Here is a 15,399-nt window from a genome sequence, read left to right on the forward strand (position 1 = left end):
ATGAGTTGCCCAGTGCTCTCCGTTCCTGTGATAGTTGTGGGTCGTTTAAGAGGGGTCTAAAGATATTTCTGTTCAACATGCACTTAGTTCTAATATTTTTTTATTTCCATTAGGCTGTTGATTAATTTGACATTGTTGTTTATTATTGATATTCTCCTTAATGTAGTCGTGTAGTAGTGTAGAGATTTGCATGGTGTATTTTTCAGTTAGCCTATTAGCTGGTTCAATTTGCATTGAACTCAATGAACATCAAACCAGCTAATATGGTGAAGGGTATGTGGTGATGTAGGGATATTTCAATTCCAAAGGCCAAGGGAACTTTATCAGCATGCATAGTATCCTGGATCCATAAAATAAGATCAAAGATCAACAAAATAAAAAAATCTGCCTGCCTCTATAGGAATTTAACATAGGGGTCGAATACTTATTACCCCTGTATTTTAAGGAAGAACATTTATTTATTTACGATACATTCTTCATTCACTAAAATTGGTGTTCGGGTTGGATTTTTAATCATTTTTTTTAATTAAGGCATTAAGATCAATTTCTAACCGATTATTTTATATTCCTCTTTTTAGTCAACTTTAGCATGGGTTCAAATACTTATTCTCCCCACTGTATATGGACATCAAAAGATAACTTGTCATCAAGCCAGATGCCAAGGTATTTATAGGAGGTTACCCTTCTATATGAGTGCCATCCAGTGACAGTATTGTGCGGTCAGAATTTGACCATGCCCGTGTGAAAGTCATATATTTCGTTTTTTTGGCATTTAATACCAGTTTTAACTTGACTAAAGACAGGGTATCCATTGCCTCTTGTATTGAGGGAGCAATAGCATAAAGGATTGTATCATCTTCATAAAGGTGTACCTTGGCCGGGTCTAAACCCATACCTATATTATTTATATACAGAGAAAACAAAATGGGACCTAACATTGACCCTTGTGGGACACCAGTCTTTACTCCCAGAGATACAGAGTGACAATCTTCTAAGGAGGCACACTGTGTTCTCCTAGTTAAATAGTCAGAAAACCAGGCCAATACAGTCACTAAAGCCCAAAGTACACAGCCTTTGCAATAAGAGATCGTGATCAACAGTATCAAATGCCTTGGATAAATCAATAAAAAGATTTTTTGTGGTCCAAGGCAGTAATAATGTCATTTGTGACAGCTGTTACAGCAGTTGTAGTACTGTGACCTTGCCTAAAGCCAAACTGTGTGGAACTCAAAATATTAGCATCAGATAAAAGGATGTTTAGCTGTTCATTTACAAGGGATTTGAATACTTTTGCTATAACGGACAATCTGGATATGGGGCGGTAATTATCTAAAGCAGAAGGATCACCTCATTTTAGTAACAGCCTGAGCCAACTTCCAGGAGCTGGGAATAGACCCACTACATAAACTAAGATTAAAAATTGAGGCAGTGGGTTCAGCAATCAGAACTGCTGCCGTCTTTAAGAAAAATGGTTCTATCTGGTCTGGTCCAGAGGACTTTTTACAGTCCAGGGTTGAAAGGGCCTTATGAACTTGGGAGGCAAGAATCGTTGAAAATTAAAATTTTTGTGCAGTCACGTGTAGTTGAAAGTGCACGCTCCTCAAAATTTACTGATATACTGGATTGATTATTCACCCTTGCATTGATAAAATTAATATTATAGGCATCCACAATGTTTTGTTTCCCTGTGGTTTCATTTTTGGTTTATTTTTAAGAATTCTGGAAGAGTTGGAGGTGTAACCTCTCCAGCTGTTGATTTGACCAGTTTCCAGAATTTTCTAGGGTCATTTACGTTTTGATTTATTAATTCAAAATAGTGACCTTTTTGCATTTTTTATCAATCTGGTGCATTGGTTTCTTAGTTCCCTATAAACTGTCCAGTGCTTGGTGTCCTTGTTTTGTTTTGCTTTAGTCCATGCTCTATCCCTTTCTGTGATGCACTATTTTCATTGAACCAAGGGTTATTTTTACCGCTAATCCTATACCTTCTCAGAGGTGCATGCTTATCAATTAAGGACAGGGAGGTGTTTTTAAAGAAATCCCATGCCAATTCTACATCCACCATCTCACACACAAATTTCAAATCACTATGGTAATGCAGGAAGGCTTGTTCATTAAAGCGTTTATAATTCCTCTTAAAGATAAATCGTAGCTTAGTTTTAGGAAGCTTGCAGTCTCTAACACAGGCAATAGTACAATGATCACTAATATCATTACAGAATATGCCAATAGCTGTATATTTATGTGGGGCATTTGTTAGAATCACATCAAGCAAGGTTGATTTATCCATGTGTTTTTGGTTTAGACGAGTGGGAGAGGATATCAGTTGCGTCAAGTGTGTCGCAAATGTCCTTGAGTGCGTTAGAAGAAGTAGATAACCAGTTTAAATCTTCCAACATAATTAACTCGTTATCAGAGAATTTGTGCCGGATTTCTGCGAGGAGGGTAGCAGTCTCAGGTGACGCCAAAAATGATGGCAAGCTGACAATGGAGGCAGCGATTGGCCAGAGTTTTGGGTCAATCATATTCAACTGCAGGAAGTGTAAAATTTTGCCCAATTGGTCACTGCTTCACGGGTGGAACTTATTTGCCATAAGGATTCATTGAGATGGAAAAAAAATCCAGGAGCCGCGGGGGGTTTCACCAAAGTCCTATTAGGCAAGTCCCTCCACTCTGCGGCTATATTGCGATGCTTTTTGGCACTTATCAGGCATCTATTTGGGCAGAAATGGGTGTGCGCAAAGCTTCACGACACCAACCTTGCTCCAACGGCGACCACTGTAACTTTACACTAGCAGTATCCATGTTATGGAAAGATTTACAATCACTTTCTCTACATGGAAATTATGAAATAATATGAACTAGCAAAAGCATGTGCTTGTTCCTCTGTCCTTCCTTACGCCTAATGTATTTCTATTTCTTACATGTTCCACAGCATGCCCTGCACAGTTTGCTTGTTCTTCAGGAATCTGCATTGATAAAGGTCTGGAATGTGATGGTTGGAATGATTGTGGAGATATGAGTGATGAACGAACATGCCGTAAGTAAGAGTGTTTACAACTTGCTATACATTTACTGTTGTTTGGCTTAAGCTTCTTGTTAGCTAATACTGTGTTAATGGTAGAAAATGGAATGTGTTTAACAATTAGAATATTAATTATTGATTTTATTATTGTATTATAATAATAAATATACAGTATTGAGCGTTGGTGATTGTTTACCCTTGGAATAGGTTTCCTCTGCTTTTGAGAGTCCCTGAGTCAGATAGTGTAGTTTTGGGTAGAAAAGTACGCTAACATGTCCTAACCGTGATTAGGCGAGAAATGTTGTGTATGTCAAATGTTCTACCTATGGCCTCTTGTGTTATTTCTGGGAAAAGTCTACAATATTTATATTATATACAGTATACAATATTTAGCTTTATAATTCTAATGCTCACAGTTCAGAAGTTAATCATTACTTTTGTTACAGTTATAGCATCAAATGTGAAATAACATCAGCTAGTGAGAGCAAATGGCTTTGTAGGCATCTGTCTATCAGCAGGACATATATCACATAAGAAATCAGGGCTTAATGTATTCTGGCACCATGCCGGATGTCCGAGTTTGAGTCGACTGAGTTCACCTATCAATGATATGAGAGGAAGGCAGCTCTCATCCTAACTAGCCAAATGTTACAGGCCAATCAGAAGCTGAACAGGGCGGGTCTTGTAGGCAACACTTTTGATCTTTTGAATGATTTTCCTCATTTTTGCTATAGGCCTAGGCTTACAGTACAGAACATTCAGTTTGTAGTCTAAGAAAGTCACAAATGTTTGGCTGAAGGTAGCCTATGATGAGATTCATTTATGGTTGTCAATTATATTGCCAGCTGAGTTTGCCAAATATAGGCTAGGCCAACAAAAATGGGGAAAAACCTTTGTCTCTGTTACTCCGAATTTTATTTTAATGAGAAAAAATAACACAATTGACTGAGAAGATCACTTAATATTGAGGTAGCCTAGTTCAAAGTAAGTTACAACATGCCCTTTGGCGCATAATACAGGAGGGTGATTCCACGTCAATTGAACCAGGGCCCACGCACTTAGGTCTCAAAAAATTCTGAAAGAAATTACCAGGTGTACCTATGTTATCCAGGAGACACACTCTAAAATTACTCTTATGTAAAATCAATACTTTCCAAGATTCAGCCAGTTTTACAGGGGGAGGGGGGTGTCGGTTTTGTTCGGCCTCTTTTTTTTGTTAAAGTTCACAAGCCCACAGCACAATAACTAAACCTTGTAGAAGGCTCAAATTTTGCATTCTGGTACATAAATAGGAATAGTATGTAGCAAAATCGTCACGTTTGGTCTGGATGATCCTGCATGGTCATAGTTGTCCCTCAAAGTTGATCAAAATTTGATTGGAGGTTTTGGCTGGGCTCTGTTTAGTCCTTCAGAAGACATATTTTTACTCAACATAGGCTCTTGATTTATTTTCCTTACTGAGATAAGTAGAAACACTCTCACAAAAAGCAATGAACAGAAAATAAATCCCTTCAGGGTCTGAACAGCAAAGTCAAAGTCTGCTTTATTGTCAATTTCTTCACATGCCAAATACAAAGAGATCGAAATTACGTTTCTCACTATCCCACGGTGAAGACAAGACATATTTTACCAATTAAGTCCACAGACAAACATAACATTCAAGTAAACAATAAGAAGTAAATAAGAAGGCACATACAATGAAGAAATAAGAGCAGCAAAATTGGGTTGAAATTGTGCAATTGTGCATAGACAGTCAATATAATAGTGCAGTCAGGCCAATAAATGGCTGAGGTAGTTCTGTTTGACCTAAGTAAGCAAGTGGCATAGTGGTGCAAGTTTTGTAAGAGCAGCAGAAGTGTGTTGTGTTTTCAGGACAACAGGACAACAAGTTGCAAAGTGTGCAAGGTGTGCAAGTGTACAAGTGGAGTAGTGCAAGTGGAGTAGTGCAAGGCAGCCATTGTGGGTCCAAAGCAGGGCCCGAATTATCTTTTTGTCTTTAAGGGGGTCTCTCTATCTCATAAAAAGTTGGCACACCCCGCGCATAGCCTAACAAGGCGATACAATTAAATAGCCTAGGCGCGAGTGGCGCTTTTGCGCAGTAGCCTATATGCGCACGATAGGCCCTAGACACACGCACACAATAGACAGAGATTTGTCATAGAAATTGATTCCTTTTAATTCATTTCAACATATTATTGATTGTAATATTCCATATTTAATTTTAATTTCACAATACAAAGATAGACTAAAGGATTTACTCTGAGTGCCATTCTCAATTGCACAACGTAGGCTAACTCATTTGAAGCAGACCACCGTCTCAGATAGGCTATCCTCAGTGTCAAACACAATAATGCATGTAGTATAACTTATACACAGGGAAAATGCACTAACTGGCAGAAAATAATAAAGCCATTGCAGCCAAACTATGTTCTAGTATATAGGCTAATGTGCACATAGTAACAACACCTGGGCGTTCAGTCGTCTTGTGTGTTGAACCGTGGGAATAAATAGACAAACCATTTTGGAATTTGCACTGAGATGTTGTCGGGTAGCCATTGAATCAGAGATTGCTAACAGGTGTTTCAAAATATCTGGGAACTTCCCGGAGCTCTGAATGACAGAGGATAGCTACAGATCAGTTCACAGAATCATTGAAGTAAGCTGCATTATGGGCCATAATTTATGGCTTTGTTAATCAACATAGAAGATCGGCGCAAGTTCAACAGCAAACAGGACTTTTCCGCACGTATCAACCCATGTAGGCTAGCCCAATGAGCGCATATGTAAATACACAAAACATTCTCATCAAAGCAGGGTAACTTCTTCAGACTTGTGAGTGCTGTCATCATCGATTGTATGCCGTTTGCTCATATAGTCTAGTGGTGTGGTGGTGAAGTGTCATCATGCTGCGGTCAAGAGCATAGGGTAGGTCTACGTCCCGTAGTAGCCTATATTTTAATTTCACGTCTGTAATGGTAAGAGATCGCACAGGGATAGATAATGAGCGGTTGTTTAAGATTAAATTACAATGCCAGACACCTTCAGATATCAGAGACCCCCTCAGATTTTTGACTTTGTTGCTTTCATGGGAGCCAGTCCTCACTCTATGGGAGCTCGGCTCCCTCTGGCTCCCACGTAATTCGAGCACTGGTCCAAAGTCCTAGCCTAGAAATCTAGACGCACCCTTGCGGCGGCAAATTAATTTGCTCAGCCTGTACGTCTAGTATCAAACCATAGGGATTTCTATTGGCTGACGCCGTGGACTTCATCCAATCACAGCGCTCTATTTTGTTAGAGAGTCTTAAGGCGGGCTTAACAGGATAACTACAGTCCTGCGACTGTGAACAACAAGAAAGGTGGCTATTGCGAACGAAGAGCGGTTGTTTGAATCGGCGTTACACTGTAGCGTCAACTTTGGAGGAGTTGGACTTGTGCTTTTCTTTGAAAGTTGAGATCACAATGCACTTAAGTCATTACTTTCGAAGAAGGATGTATTTGCCGTTTTGCCGACCGGATACGGATATGGTCGTAGCGCTGGCCTATTGCATGCCTAGGCAGTTTGAAAGACAATTCTCTGCCCGCCCCTTGGATTAAGCGAGGTGAATGGTTCGATTCCAGACTATACATTTCAATGATATAGGATGGCCCGCCAGGCTACCAAAGTCCAGGATGTTATGTAGCTGAGGGTGGAGGGGGGAGAGAGTTCAGCATCCTAACAGCCTGGTGTATGAAGCTGTTGGTGAGTCTGGTGGTGCGGGAGTGCAGGCTTCTGTACCTCTTCCCAGACCTCACAAGTCTGAAAAATCATTTTGGTTATCATTTTCAGAGCACCCAAACACCTTGTGGGAATATACAAATATTTTTTTATATGTTTTTCTTTATTCTCCATGATCCCTTCTTTTTAAAAACACCAATTTGTCTTGTGCAAATCTTTCTTTTTTATTTCCCACCCTGAACATGGGCAAAATGCCCCATTGACATCAATATGTTTTATATAGAGTTACCACAGTGCCACCTGTGGTTGTATAGAGTAACTTGTGGTAGCTCTATACAAAACATATTGATCTCAATGGTGCATTTTGCCCATGTTCAGGGTGGAAAGTGAAAAAGAAAGGTTTGCATGAAACAAGTCAAATTAGTGTTTTTAAAAAGAAAGGATCATGGAGAATAAAGAAAAAAATATAAAAAAAATCTTTGCATATTCCCACAAGGTGTTTGGGTGCTCTGAAAATGAGAACCAAAATGACTTTTCAGACTTGTAAGGTCTGCTGTTCAGACCCTGAAGGAATTTATTTTCTGTTCATTGTTTTTTGTGAGAGTGTTTCTACTTATCTCAGGCTCTTGATTTATTTTCTTTACTATGTTGAGTACAAATATGTCTTCTGAAGACATATTTGTACTCAACTACTATTCAGAGCCCAGCCAAAAACTCCAATAAAATTTGCATCAACTTTGAGGGACAGCTATGACCCTGTAGGATTATCCAGACCAAACGTGACGATTTTGCTACATACTATTCCTATTTATGTACCAGCATGCAAAATTTGAGCCTCCTACAAGGTTTAGTTCTTGCGCTGTGGGGCTTGTGAACTTTGACAAAAAAAAGAGGCCGACCAAAATCGACACCCCCCTCCCCCTGTAAAACTGGCTGTATCTTGGAAAGTATTGATCTTACATAAGAGTAATTTTACAGTGTGTCTCCTGGATAACATAGGTACACCTGATCATTTTTTCAGAATTTTTTGAGACCTAAGTGCGTGGGTACTGGTTCAATTGACGTGGAATGACCCAGGAAAGTTCCCGACACTTGTTGTAAAAACGTCTTTAATAATCAAACAAGTGTCCTCCAGACCTCAATGTTCCATCAGTCAGTATCAAAAAACATAATCAGGCAGTTCAAACATAACTTTAGTACCAACTGAAAACAAGATCTTCCCCAAAAAATTCAGGCTGCAGTGAAAGGGATATACATTTAAATATTTAAAATAAGGTTAATTGTGCTTCAGTAGCACTGTCATTCAGAGCTAATGACAGTCAGCCTTTGCGTAAAGAAATAGTCTATACATTTGAACAAGCCATGTTAAAAGATAGCCCAAAACACGTCACACTATAGGGTTATGAAGGCTTGTTTTAACAGGGTTTTATCAACAATCTTGACAAGGAACCAATCAAACCCTCTGTGAAATGATTAGTGTTATTATAAAGTATGTTGAATAACAAATTGTACATGAGTGAAATGCAGTATGATAATAAAGTTTTTCTTTCTGTCGAAGCACTTAAATGTCACCTTTGGGATATAGCATGGTAGATTCATTGAATGCTGCTCAACCAAACCATTTGAAGAATGGGCAATGATCCACTCACGTCAGTGGCGAAATCAGTAGGCTATACTAAGCGAGTGCAAGCGAGTGACTTGTCATGATTAGCTTACTAATTATCTACACCAGGGGACCAGGAAGTCTGGTATTATTGTAACGCCCTTTACCTGTAGCTTCACTTAAGGTAAAGGCCTGAGTTCTGTTAAGGTGGATCTCTCCTTACATTTTTGTGTCAATACTTTTAATGCTTAGTTAAATCAAATTTCCCAGTATGAGCATTTCTGAACAATTAATAAATATCCCCTCATCAAGACAAATACCACAGTTTTAATACCAATGGCTGTTCTTTTATTTCTACTAACAAAAGTAAGGATATGGGAGTTATATAAATAACAATAAATATATAAATGTGAAATATAACTGTATGTTTAACAATGAATATATAAATTATGTATAGCTAATGTACAACTAGATGTACCGCATAGCGGTACAACATATGACCGCCGCTCAGTCCTGTACATCCGTTCCGTGATAATAAATCACACTTTAATTTGTCTCCATCTTTTACTCCATCCCCCACTCTTGAAACTTTTGTGTATGCTTGTTTGGCATGCCTGTGTGTGTGTGCGGCTGCACAGAAAGTAGCCTACTGGCGCTGAAAAGGTGAATAGATTGTAGAATAGCCAAAGAAGTTGTAGCATTGTTATAAAAACCTTTAACATCTCTAAACAATCACAAGTAGGGCAGTTCATCACAGTTCATCCATTGCAACTGGATTGATGAAAGGTCACTTACACCTGTAGGCTACATTGTATTTGGGAAAAGCAAAAGGTATCAGCATAATGTTATATATATATATATATATATATATATATATATATATATATTTATTTATTTATATATTTATTAATAAACAAAAACATCTCTGTCAGTTCCATGCCATTTTCAACAGCTATCAAAAACAAAGGTCATTTTTGGATGGATGGATTTTTTGTTAATGTTTCTTCTTCTACATAAGATTTTAGTCATCTTTAGTTCATGTGATACTTTATTGTCAATGCACAAATTAAGTAACAGTAGTCTGAAACGTTATTGTCAATGCACAAATTAAGTAACAGTAGTCTGAAACGAAATGCTGTTTTACATCTAACCAGTGGTGCAAATAACTGACATGTCCAAATGGGCCTTGATGAAATGCGTCACTAGACTGTTCATACACATTTTAACGGGTCAAAGTTGAAGAGCTGTTGTCCGTTATTGTTCGTGCAAATATAGGCTGATTCATGTTCCCTTGCATTGTGTAACTGAGGTCCATGGCTAGTCTGGCTTTCACCAGACCAAGCTCAATCTTTTAAGAAATCAAAAAACAAATAGCGGGCAGATCAGGCTGGGTTCACCCAGCCTAGTCCATAGGCGCCCGATATTGTTTAATTTTCCGATTGAGATATCCACGCTCTGGCTATTCTAAATGCTAAAAATGCATCAGGGAGTTAGGACAAAACTGTAACTAACAAACTAGATCCTAATAGAAAGCTGTTAGCTTCCCTAAGCTACAGGTAGGCCTATAAGGTAGGCCTATTTACAACATTTTTTGTCAATAGGCTATGCTGGCTTACACAAATAAAATCTCCTTTGAAACCAATGGCTTACGCCTTACAGTATCAAGCAGACTTAAACTGCCATATCGTGGCGAAAAGTTGTAATAAAATTCACGCAGCTCCATGAGTCAAGGAAAGCGCGAATGAAGTAGCCACTTCTAAATGGGACCTTCTACACAGTAGCTTAAGGTGTGTTGCTAAAGCAGCCATAATGAAATGAAGGTGTCATTGTTACTTTACATACACGTGCTTTTTAATCTCACAGACTACAACTACCAAGCTGGAATCAAAGCACATCGATTCCCCTCTCACACCCTGCACGCACTTAAAACAAATAAATAGGCGTCTCAGTCTCACGCATGTATAGGCAAAACTGTATCAGACCGATGTAACGTTGGTAAATCTTCCATTGCACAGAATGATTTTTGTAGCACATGCAACAAATGACAGTCGAAAGATACAATTACAGTGCTGCTATCAATTTGCTTTGTATAGTATAAATATAAGTATATATACTTTTTGATCCCGTGAGGGAAATTTGGTCTCTGCATTTAACCCAATCGGTGAATTAGTGAAACACAAACAGCACACAATGAACACACAGTGAGGTGAAGCACACACTAATCCCGGCATAACATTATTATACCTAGGTCCTTATTGATATATTATAAGATTAACGTACCTGCAGTAAAAACCAAGCATGTCCGATAAACATTCTCAGATTTATTTCGGCTTCAAGAAGAAATGGGAATTACATTTCATGTGAACATCGTCCTATCCTTATTAGACGTTCTCTGTGGTAAACTACAGTCCTTGTAGGAAGCGTCCATTGTTTTTCCAACCCACTTTTAACTTCCAACAAACTTACGTCTCACTGCAACGATGCGCCATCTAGTGGACAAATGACTACGTATCGCCAATACTGGAAATGCAGCCATGATGATGAATATTTGGCTTTCTTTTAATCCTACTGAATTTGTAATTATGTATCGGCCGTTCTAATACCGATAGTATGTGCGTGCCTGTGTGTGTGTGCATGTGTATATGTGTGCAGCGCCATCTACAGGCCAATGAGTGTACAGTCACTAAATGTACACATAACCTAAATTTTTTTAGACCCCCCCCCATGGATGAAATTCTACGAAACTTGGCATACCCCCAGAGAATGCCAGGTCAATCATACACATAACATTTGGGACAGTTCTGAACATCTTAACTGAAGATAGGGGCGATTAAAGCAGAACGATATTGCATTTTCATTTTTTACCGGGGGGTGCAAATCACAAATGAGTGATTATGGGCCAGGTTGATGTGGGCCCTTGAGACCAACATACCATAAAAGATTCTTCATCCTCAGTGCCACGGTTCAGGTAGTTATTTAGGAAAAACGGCTTTTTTTACGGTTCGGGGGGCCCAGCACGGGGGGGGAGTGGCCCCCGGGGACGAAACAACATTTTTCCGTAAAAGTCTAGTGGGGCTACATACCCACCAAATTTCATGTGCACCGGTGTTTCGGTGTCCCGGGTATCGTTGACCAAAAATTCAGGAAGTAGATGAGAAAAAAAAAAAAAAATTTGACAATCATTATATGACCGCTTCGCTAGCTTCGCTAGCAGCGGTCATAATCAGTTGCCAACTAAATATTCTAAATAGCAAAAGGTTATAAAAACAATCAATACATACAATATAAAACCTGTGGCTTGACGAACTTGACCAGCAAGTGTAAAAGATGTAAACACACTTCTGTAAAATATCTTAAGCCCAGCGGAGTTAGGAAGTTTAGTTTATAAATAACAACACAATGTGATTAAGCAAGTTTCAGTTTAGAAGTACTACAGTATGATTAGATAAGTATATGTTTAGAAATAGTAAAGTAGGAATAGATAGCCAACGTTTAGGTTTAGAAACACTAGAGTACGATTAATAGTATAAATATTATATTAAACGACCCATAAGGTTGTCAATGTAATGCTAAACCCCTTAGCCTGGTTTAAAGCCAGTCAACAGCAACCAATTTGAACATCACTCACATAAGACAAAACAATGTGAGCCCACACATACACTCTCTCTTTCACACACACACAACAATACCGCACGGTATGGAGGAGTTATCGTTGCAGGCCTGTGTCGTTGCTTGTGTTCGGTGAGGTTACAAACGAACTAGCCGCTTCACTCAGCTGAGCCGGGACATTCTAAAACGCTTAACGTGAAAAAGCTTAACGTGGCTTAAGGTAGGAAAACAATGATGAATCATCACCAAATTTCGCATGGCCATATCTTGTCATAAACATTTAAGCCTGTCAAAAAAATAAACCGAAATCCAACGATTACCGTATTTTCAAGCATTTTGGGCGATGTGGAGTCACAAGCTGGCAGCAGATTAAATGCTCATGAGAGAGAAAAAGATGCAGTTTTAGACGTGACCGAAACGATAGGCCTTATAGGCCCGACGGTAATTGTAAAGCAATTTACAAAAGATTCACTGAACAAAAATGCTGATATGATACATGAAAATGTAGCTAAAAATGTGGAGAATACAATGCAATCAAGCATTTTGGGCGATGTGGAGTCACAAGCTGGCAGCAGATTAAATGCTCACGATAGTGAAAAAGACGGTTTTAAAAGGACGTGACCTAGTTGAGGCAAGCCATGGCAATAGGCCAATAGGCCCGACGGTATTTGTAAAGCAATTTATAAAATATTCACAGAACAAAAATGCTGATGTGGTACATGAAAATGTAGCTAAAAATGTGGAGAATGCAATGCAATCAAGCATTTTGGACGATGTGGAGATACAAGCTGGCAGCAGATTAAATGCTCGAGAGAAAAAAGATGTGGGTTTAAATTGACGGTGCAGACCCCTGCTGCAGCAAGCAGGTGATATTTAGAAATGTATTTCACAAAATCCAAGACTAAGAACAGGCAGACTATGTAACTGTACACATTGAGGCCAAAAATATTATAATAATAACAATAATAATAACTTCAATTTATATAGCGCCTTTCAAGATACCCAAGGTCGCTTTACAAGAGTGGGAGTAGGGCGGCAAGGGCAGGATAGGGGTTTAGGGAGGGTAGGCAAGAGAGAAGAGGTGTGTTTTGAGGTGCTTTTGGAACTGTGTCAGAGAAGTGGCGGAACAGATAGGAGGGGCAGGGTGTTCCAAAGGGTAGGGGCAATTGCACAGAAAGCCCTGCCACCAAAGGTCTTGAGTCTGGTGCGGGGAGTGGAGAGTAAGTCCTTGCTGGTGGAGTGCAGGGACCGTGACTGGGTATCTGGGTGGAGGAGGTCAGTGATGTACTTGGGTGCCAGTGAGTGAAGTGATTTGTAGGTGAGGAGGAGGATTTTGTAGCTGATCGTTGTTTGATTGGCCAGCTAGATGGAGATTCTTAAGGGCTTGGTGTGGGTTAACACCCTGGCAGCTGAGTTCTGGACATACTGCAATCTGTCTAGGGCTTTGTTGGGCAGCCCAGACAGGACACCATTGCAGTAGTCCAGATGGGGAGGTGACAAATGCATGAATGAGAGTTTGGTGACTGAGTCGGTGAGTGACGGCGGAGTCTTGAAATGTTACGGAGGTGAAAGAAGGCAGATTTGGTGATGCTCTGGATGTGGAAACTGAATGAGAGTGTGGAGTCCATAATGGCCCAGGTTCCGTGACTTTGGGAGATGGGGAGGTGGGACAGCCGTCGATGACCAGGGTGAGGTCTCCAACCTTCCTGAGCAGTGGTGCTGGGGCCACCACCATGAGCTCTGTCTTGTTGGTGTTGAGTTTCAGAAGGTTGTTGGTCATCCAGGTTTTGATATCATGCAGACAGTTGTTGAGTTGTATTGGTGGGAGTTGTGAGGAGGGCTTTGGTGCTGACATACAGTTGGGTGTCGTCTGCATAACAGTGGAAACTGAGTCCATGGTTGGGATGATCTGACCGAGGGGGAGCAAGTAGATGGTAAAGAGGAGGGGCCCAAGGACAGATCCCTGGGGACGCCATGGTTAACTGTTGCAGTGGTGGAGTAGGAGCCTTGCAGAGTGATGTATTGTTTACGGTTGGAGAGGTAAGACTGGAACCAAAGAGAGCAGTGTCGGTAAGGCCGATGAGCTCAGAGATGGGAGAGGAGGATGGAGTGGGAAATGGTATCGAAGGCAGCAGAGAGGTCGAGGGAGGATGAGGATGGAAACAAAGCCGTTGTCTGCAGCAATCAGGAGGTCGCTTTGTTATTTTGATGAGGGCGGTTTCGGTGCTATGATGGGGTCTGAAGCCCGATTGGAGAGGTTCAAAGAGCTCATGGTGGGACATGTGATGTTGTAGCTGGGCAGCCACTGCTCTTTTCCAAGATCTTGCTCAGGAACGGAAGGTTGGAGATCGGACGGTAGTTGTTGGGGTCATCTGGGTCCAGGCCTGTTTTTTGAGTGTTGGGGTCCACGGCCAACTTAAAGCTGGAGGGTACCACACCAGAGCCAAGTGAGGCGTTGATGATGTCAACCACCGGGGCAAATGGTGGGGAGACAGGCCATCACAAGGGTCGTGGGTAGTGGATCCAGACTGCAGGATGAAGTGCTTTGGTCAAGAGGTCGAGGACTTGATCAGCATCCAACAGGGAGAAGGTGTGCCTGTGGTGGGCAGGCAGAAGGATGGTACATGTCCTGCCGAGGTAGTGTGGGGAGGGTGTGGATGCCTGGAGCTGCCGGTGGATGATGGCCACTTTCTGGTGGAAAAAGTCCAGGAACCTGGAGCAGAGGTCAGCGGCATCAGAGGGTTCTTGGCGCCGGGAGGGTCAAGAAGGCGGTTGATGGTGGAGAAAAGCATTTTCGGATGCTTTTTGTTGGCTGTTTATAAGTGTGGAGTAATGGAGTGTTTTTGCCTGGGGTGATGTGGTCTCTGTAGGCTTCGAGGTGGACAGTGAGGCGGATCTTTGTGAAGCCTCTCTGCCGGGGCCCCATGGACTTAAGCCTCCGCAGCTCTGGGGTAAACCAGGTAGCGGGCGGTGTAGGGAGACCAGTTTGGTGGTGAGTGGAGCAACAGAGTCGAGGCTGAGGGCGCAGGGTGCTGTTATAGTGTTCCACCAAGCCGCCGGGCAGTGCGGTTAGAGGGGTGGATAGCGAGGTTGGCAGCTAGGGTGTTAGCCAGCGTGAGGTATACACACACACGCTTTGAGTTCCTGTATGTGATAGACCTTTTTGTAGGCTGCTTAGGGAGGGACACTGGGACAGAGAACAGGATGGCTTGGTGGTCGGAGACAGCTGGGTCCGTGCAGCAGAGATGGGAGGGGCTTAGGCCAACACAGCACACCAGGTCCAGGGTGTGCCCCTTGGCATGTGTAGGGCCCTGTACATGTTGTTTAATGTCAAAGCAGTCCAACAGTGAGAGGAAATCCACAGCGAAGGAACAGCTGCTGGAGTCTACATGGATGTTACCCAGTATGAGAGTAGCTGGGGACATGGGGCAGACCGAGGCCAGCAGG

The 15,399-nt window shown here is 41.2% G+C and overlaps 1 protein-coding gene across 1 annotated transcript in view; it reads left to right on the plus strand.

Moving 5' to 3' along the window:
• st14 (ST14 transmembrane serine protease matriptase) overlaps nt 1-15,399 on the plus strand; it is a 114,152-nt gene that overhangs the window by 51,372 nt on the left and 47,381 nt on the right. Inside the window, exon 12 of the mRNA XM_048260097.1 lies at nt 2,936-3,040. Coding sequence (XP_048116054.1) covers nt 2,936-3,040 — 105 coding nt within the window. The remainder of the gene's footprint in view (nt 1-2,935; nt 3,041-15,399) is intronic.

The sequence above is a fragment of the Alosa alosa genome, chromosome 13 (genome assembly GCF_017589495.1).
Source record: "Alosa alosa isolate M-15738 ecotype Scorff River chromosome 13, AALO_Geno_1.1, whole genome shotgun sequence".
In the NCBI taxonomy this organism is placed as follows: Eukaryota; Metazoa; Chordata; class Actinopteri; order Clupeiformes; family Clupeidae; genus Alosa; species Alosa alosa.